Source organism: Aphelocoma coerulescens, chromosome 6 (assembly GCF_041296385.1).
Source record: "Aphelocoma coerulescens isolate FSJ_1873_10779 chromosome 6, UR_Acoe_1.0, whole genome shotgun sequence".
NCBI classification, from domain to species: Eukaryota; Metazoa; Chordata; class Aves; order Passeriformes; family Corvidae; genus Aphelocoma; species Aphelocoma coerulescens.
The window spans coordinates 24,100,163-24,110,553 of record NC_091020.1 but is presented as its reverse complement, the minus strand read 5'-3'; the positions used below and the strand labels follow the sequence as shown (position 1 = coordinate 24,110,553).

Genomic DNA, 10,391 nt, shown 5'->3' with positions numbered 1-10,391 from the left:
CACACAGGCACTTGCCTGCTCAGGCTGTTTTGCAAACACTGGTTGAAGCACACAGAAGGGAGATTTTTTGCCCCAGTCTGGTTTACACAGCACTGTCTGTGGCCAGTGTTTCCCAAACAAGGCAAGTCCACTGGTCCCATCCTGATGCCACTCCTTAGGCTAGGAAGTCACCCCAACATCAACCCAAACACAACCATGCAGGGACAGAGCTCCAAGGAGCCTTTCCACCAGCCCTTCTCACAACCACATGGCCAGTGACCAAGCATTCACAAAGGTCTCTCAAACACAGCTCTGGGGTGGGGGTGGAAGGTGTGGAGTGGAATCTCTTAGGCGACAAATATGCCCCATCCACAGCTGAATGGCAACCAGTTCTGCATAGGCATTTCACGCAATCCCAGTGCTCAGCCTGAGGACCCAAACCATATGGGGGATAGCTCTGGAAGCCTGTTTGCAGGATCACTTTGTTTTCAAAACTATACTGCACCTGGTGTCGCACTGCCTTGCCCTACAATTCTCCCTGCCACCCTGATGGGACTCCCAGCGAGGAATCTCACAGGGACCCAACACCACCAGTGACAATCTGCCCTGGAGGTGACTAATTCAGAATGATTATGGATGCAGTGGTCCTCTCCTAGGAGAGTCCTCAGACTGAGGCCAGCAGTACCAGAGGCTTCCCAGGGGGTGTTTGAATGAGAGAGCTGGTACAAGGGGACAGCAACTTGCAAATCATCAGTCTTTATCCAATTACTTGGTTTTCTTCCTGTAAGCACCCTGTTTCTGATGGACATTAACACAGGCTCAGTGTGAGGTTCCTGCTAAAGGAGATCCCCTCCAGCTGTCTGCTCCACAGCGAGGGTGTCTCTAACATGAATTTGCTCCTGACCTTGCTCCATTTGCAGCTGCCCATGAGGGTAACCTGCAGTTGGTATCCATTGACCTTGATATGCTGGGCTGGTGGTTCATGGTCTGACCCATGATCTGGGGGCACAGCAGGAGGATTCTTCAGGATAGAGGCTACCCCAAATGCCTGTTCATTATCCCCTAGGAAACAAACAGCTCCAGTCCCATTTATGGTTTTTATAAACTCAAATCCTGGGTATAGCTTGCACCGTGTAATCTACTGGCCCTGCACTGCCCAGGGAATTCTGAGTTTGCTGTCTAGGACATGTGAAAAACATGCTAAAGATACTCAGAAAGATTATTTCACTTAATTTCACCTAACACAGGTGGCTCTTTATGCAGCAAAGGAAAGACTCCTCACAGCACTTCATTTTACCACATGAACATCATCAACAACAGTCAGGGCTGCTGAGGAATGCTTTCAGTTGGCCCAACCTGGGATCCTGCAAATTACAAATCCTTGGAGGAATCTGGATGCTGAAAGATCACATTTCATCTCAAGTATTTTCCTTTTTATAAACAGCAGTGGTTCCAAAGCAATCCTCTTGGAGAAGTCATCTTTTGCATTTGTTTGTTTTTCACTTTTTAATTCAGCAAAGTCACAGTGAGTCGGAACCGAACACCCGGCTGCTGTGCCAGGAGCTGCCATGCTCTTTGCCTCAGTGGACAGCGAAGGAACATGAGCCGTCCAAAGCCTTCACTAAATGGCCTTCAAAGCAAAGTGCTCCGGGCTTCCATGTCACTAGCAAAAATGAGCTTTGGATTAGGTTTAACTGGATAAAAGCTGGCCTGAAAGTCACTGCACAGCCAGCAGCGTGCTCCCCTCACTCACACAGTGAAGAACACCCTGGCATTAAGTCAACTCTGGATTAAACAATTAGAGCCCTGAGATTTTCCTGGGGGGAGGGGAGCAGAGCAAGGGATGGGAGGGCTGCTCTACAAGCCAAGGAAAGTTTCTTTAGAGTCTGCAGGGAGCTGTAAAAAATGGGATTAAAAATATTACATGTCATTTCTGCCACTGCTCTTTGAAGTCGAGCAGAATATTTATATGGCATGCATGGGAGATGGGGTGTTAAATGTTCCCCAGGAAGAGATCACATGGCAGTGGGAAGTTTAGTACCAGCTTTATAAAGCTCCCCTGGCTGTTGCTGTAATGCTTCCAGACTGGTGATGGTTCTTTGCACACCGTGCAGGGCCAGCAGGTGAAGGCTAAGTAGCAGATGTGAAACAGCCCCGCCTGCTTACCAAACCCAAAAAAGGAGGCCCATACAACAGATTGTTCAAAAGTAAATGTGCTGCCACCACTTTCAGCCTTTCTGAAAGAAGAGAAGGTGATGTGCTAGGAGCTGCTGGCAAGGACATTATCTATGCATGGCATGGAGGAAACCCTGCCACCTGGCCCAGGGGCCGCACTGCTTTGATTCAGGGTGCTCAGGCACCATGTTGGGACAGATGCTGATGGAAATGAAAACGCAGAGTCTCCCTTAATACCTATCCCTGTCTTGTATTTCTTGCAATCCCTTCTCTCAGTGCCTCGGTTGTTCACAGCAGATGTGAAGGCTTAGCATGGCCTCAAGTCTATGGATGGGGCAGGGCTGCAGCCTGCAGGCTGAGGGGAGGATCAAAGGCAAGCTGCAGGATGGGCTGAGCTCTCTGGGACAGTACACGGAAGATACAGGAATGGTGCAGCCTTACTTCCTCTGGAGAATTCAGATCTTCTAAATCTTCCAGCATTCTCTCTACGAACTCTTCAGTCAATAGGATCTGCAAAGGAAATACAGTAATTTATGCCTTTACACTCTTAGTTTTAGCTAATTGCAACGAACAGCATGACTTCTACAGAGAGCAGGCTGTACCAACTCACTCCTCCTATGTCCTTCTTTCCCGCAATACAAAGGCTTAAGGGCAAGAAGCTCCTAACTTTGTCTTCCACCCCAACCACTGAAAAAAAGTTGAAATTATACAGCAATCTTTTTTGACCCTCAATTATCTTCCTCAGTCTAAAATTAGAGGCTCAGATTTAGACAGAAAGAGTGGGGAAGGAGGAAAAAGGGTCAAGATAACAACTGTTGTAGAGACAGTAGGAGATGGCCACTTTTCATCTGATCCATTGAAGTTAAGCTCACAGTTTAATCAGGAAATAGCAGCATAGGAAGAGCCAGAGACCCATACAGAACTGGTGCTCTGGGCATGGGGAAGGGCCTGACCCCAGTACAGCACACCGTTCATGTGAACCAGATGCTGGGTATGGGAAGTGCTCCCAGAAGTGCCCATGTGAGGCCCATCCTGTGTGCCTGTGCTGGGAAAGCTTTGGCCCATCTCAAAGCCAGGCTGGCAAGCATGAAGCAGTCCAAAACAGCTGCTGTCAAGTCAAAAGTCCCAGATGAGCACCACGACCCCAACTCCATGTAGTCCCCCAAGTCACAGAAACCAGAGACACCACGGGAGAAATCAGCCCCGGGAATTCAAGCAGAGGAACTCCCTCCCTCTTTAAAAAAATATGTGATAGGCAAAAGCAAACACATCCTGCCCTCTTCACAACAGCCGCAAAGGCCAGAGCTCCAGGCAGGACAGCTGGCTTGGCACAGGAGCAGAGACGGCAGTGCAGGACAAGGCAAACATCCCCACGCAGTGAGGGGGCCTTGGAGCAGCATTCCTGGGAGTTAGGTTGCAGCAGCATCCAGTGGATTATTATTCCCATTTTAGCCTACAGGTTTGTTTCTTTCCCCCTGCTCCTCCTTTCCTTCCTCTGGTCCACCCTTTCCTCCTCTCTGGCATTACTTTCCATCCAGAAGAGCTCACTATTCCCATGCCCCCTTTCTCATTCTCTCTTTCCCTGTTATTCCCAGCCATGAGCTCTGTGCTTCAAAGAAGGGACTGTTCTAGCACCAAACACTGGTGGAGCTAAGTGGCCAATTGCACTGCTCTCCACCTCACGTCTGGAAGAGGGGCAGCCAGGCTGTCCCACTGCTCTGCAGGGAGCCAACCTCCTGTGCCCACTGGCTGCTTAGGGCCAGTAACACCAGTGGAGAGCGAGTGACTGCCAGGATGCCATGGGCAAGTGGAAGCCTCTGGGCTACATTTTGGCAACACATAAGCAGGACTGTTGGACAGAAAGAGAAAGGGAAGACCCTGGTCTCCCTTTCTTCTTTTGTTGGGCAAGAGAAGAGATAAAAAAACCACCAAATTTAAATCCAAGGTGTCTGCAGTCTTCTCCCCTCAATATTGCCATGCTGCTGCCACTACACACAGATTTCCTGGGGGATGAGGGAACCACAATCTCCCCTCTCCATTACATTTGCTTCTTCACTTAGCTTCAACCTGCAGCAGGCTCCAGGCCAGGGTTTATGACCAAGCTGCTCAGCATGAATGCAGGCACCTTTATCAGGCCTTTCTGATCATACCTCGAGCCTGAAAAAACTCTCCTTCAGCTTGGAGCCAGGAGCTTGCTGCTTTGGACAGGACTCTGCAACCTGGCACCAATCTGCAGACTGGCAAGCCGAGGAACATTGCACTGAAACACGCAGTGCCAACGCAAACTGCTGCAGTCTCCTTGCAGGGGCCTGCAACTCTTGTGCCTGTTGAACTGGAGACACTCATTTGTTGACTGTTTGCAGGAGGAGGGAGAAGTCTGTCCCTGTTGGAGGCAGGAGGGCAACCTGATCGCTGAGCTCAGGAGGAAGGGCTGGGTGGGGAGCTGGGGCTCTGCACCGAGCGGATCGCTTTCTGCGGAGGTGCAGTCTGCAGTGGGGTGAGGGAATGAAAACAATTTGGCAGACATCAAAATCTACAGAACAGCCGGAAAAAGGAGGAGGAATTGGTATTCACAGCAATCGGGCCAGGAGGAAATGAATATTCAGCCATCCACGGATGAGCAAAAATGCCAGAGGTTGGGATGGGTGAGAGAGCAGGAATGAGGAGCTGCAGCTTTGGCAGGGAGACTAGAAGATAAGCGCAGCAGGAAGACCCCTGGGCGCTCCTAAGGTGCCACAGGCAGGAGAGAAATGGGAGCCATGTGTGCAAGGCAGCCAGCTGCTCTGAGGCTGTAGGAAAACAAGACAGGGGTAAACAGAAAAGGGCAGAGAGAATGAAGGAGGGGACAGGTCAGGTCTTGGCTAGGGACAAAGCTACGTGGAGCACTGTGCCTAGCACTGAAACTGGGGTGCAATGCCTTAAGATGGCTGAGCCCGTCTACAGCTCACTGCCCTCTCTCAGTGAATTTTGGTAATCCAGCCAAAAAAAAAGCACAAATTCCACTGAGGTACTGAGCTGAACTGGCTCCCTGAAAGGTCTGACACGTGGAGCGAGACAGGAGACCACGGCTCAGCTCAGCTGCATTTGGGAGCTCAAAGCAATGGCAGCCTGCTCTGTGCAGCACATGAGGAAAGATCGCAGTACCTTCTGCAAGCCCTGCATGGACAGTTAACTTTGGTGGAGGGCAGGCGTCACAGGCTGCAATGACAAACTGCTGCAGTGACATTCACACGCACAGTGTGTGTCTCAGAGCCCGTCCTTAACAGTCCAAGTCAGAAAAAACCCCACCCCAAATTCTACTACCCCACACTGCTGGGGAGACCTGCCTTCCTTCCTGGAGAAGAAGGGAGACTCCAAAGTGCAGGTGTAACCAAATGTACAAGCAGTCACGTCCCTCAACACAGGAAACTGGCACTCCTGGGACTCCCCTGAGCATGCAGGGGGAAGGCATGTGCCAGCAGGACACCAACTGTTTAAGAGGGCTTGGAAGCAAGAAGTATTGTCATCCTGAATTCGCGTCTAGACAAGATTTCTGCTGTAGGAGTAGCCCAATCAAAATGGCCCAAGAGCACTAACACCTGTGCTCATACATAGATCAGACTGCCATCCACACCTGCAATCGGCAAAACCACCTTCGTGCTGGTGAGTGAGTCTTACAGAGAAGGCTGAGAATAAATCCAATCCTATCTCAGCGCCCCTCACTCACAAGAATTCACGTTTCCAGTTCTTGTACCGTGCCTGCTCCTGCACAGTATGATACCCCATTACATTAACACACACACGTTGTATGTGCATGATATTAAAGGTGACATTCCCAGCAAATAAACATGACAGACTGCCATTGCTCTAGGCACCTAATTTAATTTCCTCTGGGATTTAAACCTTAGAAGCTCAAATTAAACAAATAGGCCTCACTCACTTTCTACTTCAGAACTGAATCTAGAGTTTTCCTCTGATGCTGTTGACTGATCTTATCAACAGGACACTGCACAGAGATCACAATGATGAAGCAGCTTATTCCCTTCCCAAAGGAAAACAGAGCCCCACTGTTGTGCTGCAGCCATGGGAAAAGCCAATGCAATCTGGAGGGCAAGCGAAACCATCCCATGTACACTGAGCAAGCCTCTTCTCCCATGAAATCTCTCGGCTGGTGCTGAGGAAGCAAAGCAGCAGTCCCGAGCAGGTGTCCTGGGTGCCGCAGCAGCCCAGTGCTCGCAGCGCTGTGTTTTCACAGCCCTGTGCAAACACTCAGCCTGCCGAAGCTGGTCACAGGGTGCAGCTCAGCCTGTGCAATGGCTGTGCAGTATGAACAGTGAACGGCCCCACCAGCCAGCTGCAGGTATCTGAAACATCTCCTTGGGTGCTGCTCGCACCAGGATGTCCTGCACCTGACCTAGAGAGGCCTGGACACGTGCTAAACCATTGCCAGCAGATCTGGATTCCATTTGCTTTGTATTTTGTGGCACTGAGTCATGCTACAGATGCTTGGAAGATGACGACTAGCCAGAAGATAAGTCCCTGTTTTCTATCACAGGTACCTACCGCACAACTGAGGTCTGAAGTTTGGGTTCTCACTACTTCACTAACAGCTGCCAGTGTCCAGACATGTTACAGAACACCAGGCTAGGCTGTCTCATTCAGGTGGATGTGCTCAGGAAACACATGCTGTCTCCCTCTCGTGGCAAGTCTCACCTGAGCTTGCTGAAATCTACTTCTTATCCACAGGGCTCACCTATGGGTCACCTGAAGCAGTCTGTGTTGAAGCTTTCTGTGTTGAAGCTTTCATATCCACAGCTGGCTGAGAAATCTGTATCATGACTTGTTACAGGTACACAGCTGCAGGCATATGAAAATGGATGAAATCTAGAAGTGTACACAAGATCATGGGGCTCCAGATGAGTTCAGCTGACTTTGAAAGCAACTGGTGCTTAGTAAAACATTAAAGAGTTTATAGTCAGCTTATAGGTACCACCTCATAGTTAACACCCCGTCTCTCATTACAGGGTTCAACACTGCCATAAGGGATTGAAATTCTCAGCTGAGAAAAGGCTGCTGGGGACAGAGGTCACACCAATGTTGAATGCCTGGCACAGCTGGCAAGATTTTGATCAAGGAAGACTCTCAGACGCTGAGCTAGGAATCAAGCTGCAGCTCTGCCCAACTTAAAGAAACAGGCTTTGCCCAGGGCAAGACAAAGCAAATGGCCCAGCTACACCGAAGCAGAGGCTTTCACTGATAATACTCAATTTTCCTGCCTACCTAGGAAAAACCAAACAATCACACACTTTGCCCTAGTGCTCTGTTTGCATTAAACACTGCAAGTTGTTTTTCTAGCAGGTTTGTCAAAGAAAGGAAACCATATTTTATTAGTTCTGGACTTAGTACAGAGCTGGCCTGTATGTCCAGCCAGAGAAGGTGAGGACACATTGCAATAAACCCCTATGAAAACCACTAAACCCTTCTAAGAAACTGTTCATCCATTGGGTGCTATGCCTGGAACAGGTGGAACAGTTGTATCCTAAGCCAAATCATCTGTTACATCTGCAAATATCCAGCAACTTTTAGGAGTCCTTTGCCCTGAAAATATTTCAGCTTAATTCTTGCTGGCAGCACAGCAAAAAGTTGAAGTGTGTCAGCCTTTCCCACTGAAATTTCCACCAATAACAATCCCCTGAAGAACCATGTGTTGTGCCACAGGCACCCCCCAGCCCACCTCTCTGCTCTCTCCTTGACCTGGCCTTCTTTGCACTGCTTTGCTCACGCTGCAAGTGGTTCGGGGCAGAGGCCTTGTCACATCATTGTTCTACATTGGGCCAGCCCTGACACTGTCTGAAAAGGCCATCTTGCTGCCTGAATCCATCACAGCTCTCACTACAGCCTCAAAGGTGTCAGTATTGCAACAAACACCTCTGATGGGAAATTCCACTGCTGCTCTTCCAGGAGATTCACAACGCCCCTTGTAAAGGAGAAACATCCACTCACAGATGCCTCAGGGACCCTATTGCTTCACACCATGATGTTACAATCCCAGAACAGGAAGTATAGGATGACACTGAAAGATTTTGACCTTGTGGGATCTTATCATGACATTCCCAGTCACAAGGCTGATCCCGAGGACCTGAGCTCCTTAGAGCCCAGACTGATGAGATCCATCGTGCAGACAAGGCTTCTTTGATTCAATACATAAAATTTGGCTCAGCTGGGGAAAGGGCTGACAAGGGAGCCAAGACAACAGGCAAATCCAATACTTTCAGAGAGAAAAAGCAAAGGAAGAACAGGCATTTCAAGGAATGCACTAAGTGGGTGGAAGACAACCTACACGAAGTAGCCAAAATGTAGTTTTGAATGGCAAGGGAGGGGCATTAGGTGGCAGGATAGACAGTCAGTCAGATTAAGAAGGATGAAAGAACCTGACTCATCCAAACTAGCCTGGACAAAGTACTAGAGAACATGCTGCAGGAGAGTTGACATCGGGAGGATCATCATGTTCTAACGGTGCATTTTTAGCCTAGACTAAATGACTCCCAGTGTCTCATTCAGCTGTGGGGTAGAAGAACACAAAGGGATAATGCAGTAAGATTTTGGGGGATGTCTGGAGAACACGATAAACTTACTGGAAAACTGTTAGCTTAGATTTCTAAGATCTGCTCAAGAATTTGGGGGAAGCCGCTCAAAAGATTCTGAAAAAAAGTTTCATGAGTAGACACATAAAACTGCTTTGGAGAAGAGCAGGCTGTAGTTGTACACAACTCAAAGCAGCTTGTGGGTGTTGTCCTTAAACTCACCATGCTAAGAATGACACATCTATTCAAGTGTGGGAAGACCAAAAATCAATCCTATGTCTTCAAGAGAGGATGACTATGGACTATGGGACACAACCCATAGCTACCACTTACAAGTGAGCATCTTGAGCATCAGAGTAGCTCTTTCAAATGTTGCTTTGAACCTCTGTTGCTGCCATTATGCCAATGTGCATAAATGATTTAACATGTGGTCTAGCAGAGAGAAGAACCAGATGTGCTCATTTCCAGGGGAATGTCCTGACTCTACCGGAACAAAGTCATTCTCTTGTGCACTCTGTCTCTGTGACTAATTCAGTGTTTTATATGATGTGGAACAACTCCAATTGGATGAGCTGAGGAAGAACCAAAATACCCTATAGTTGTGGTGCCCATAAAGCAAAGAAGTAGAAATAGGGGTTCAAATTAAAGGAAAGAAATAAAATATGAGTTTCTCATATCCTATGTGAGTATTATAGCCCTCAAGTATTGATCAGAGAAGGCAAACTTCTAACAACTCCAGACCTATTCTGCAAAACTAGATTTTTTTTCCCTGTTTTTATTGAAGAAAATTTTCTTATTTCTGGTTTCATTCAACATAAAAGGATTTTATTTCAGCTTTTGGTCTCTTTAAGGCTTTTGTTTCAGCAAGAAAAACTGAAAATATTTAAAGATTGGGCTCAGTCTGATCTTCTTTCCCAGATTTTTCACTTAGGTTGCCAAACCAAAAGAATGGATCATCCCCCATGACCCTGCTCACAGTAATCCCCCCTCTGCTGTGACTGCCAGCATAGATAGCACATGTTGATAGCTCCTGCATGCTGGATGCTTCCCACAGCTTCCATGTACCTATCCTGCCTACAGGCACATTTAACATTTTCTATGAGAGGTTTGACCTTGCTGTCCTAAGCCTCAACTTATTTTTCCATGCTGGATGCCTTGTTTTTCATTTTTTTCTAAAGGTTTTTAGGGAAAAAGGAATCAAGAGAGATATTTTGGAAAGAGTGTATTTTGACAGTACTAGCGAATTCATATGATAATTTTGTTGGCACAAGAACTATCCCTTATGAGGAGGGTGATGAAGATTAGCAAAGAAGTGCTCTGGAGGACAAGGAAAAGTCTTTCTCCTGATCGTAAAAATGCTCTGCTAAGTCAGAAGTCTCTGAAAGCACTGTTTGTCCAGAGCCTTTATGAGAAATGAAGAGCCCTTCTTCATTGAACATGTGCCCAAGGCAGTTCTGCCCCGAACACAGGGCAGAGGTAGCAAAGGAGTGATTTTTCCTCTGATCATTCCTCTGAGAGGTGAGGGATTGCTATGTCACCAGGCATATCAGGACTAAAGGCAGGGAAACTCTCCAGCACTCTCAGTCTTTCTGCTGGAAGTCAGACCATGTGGAGGAGGAGGAGAAGGATTTTTCCAACTTGAATGAAGGGGAGGAGAGGAAAGCAGAGACAGGC

At 48.0% G+C, this 10,391-nt stretch overlaps 1 protein-coding gene across 2 annotated transcripts in view; it reads right to left on the bottom strand.

Moving 5' to 3' along the window:
• SUFU (SUFU negative regulator of hedgehog signaling) overlaps nt 1–10,391 on the bottom strand; it is a 91,380-nt gene that overhangs the window by 6,929 nt on the left and 74,060 nt on the right. For both annotated transcript variants that reach the window (XM_069019902.1, XM_069019904.1), the window contains exon 11: nt 2,596–2,664. In XM_069019902.1, the coding sequence (XP_068876003.1) occupies nt 2,596–2,664 (69 nt within the window). The remainder of the gene's footprint in view (nt 1–2,595; nt 2,665–10,391) is intronic.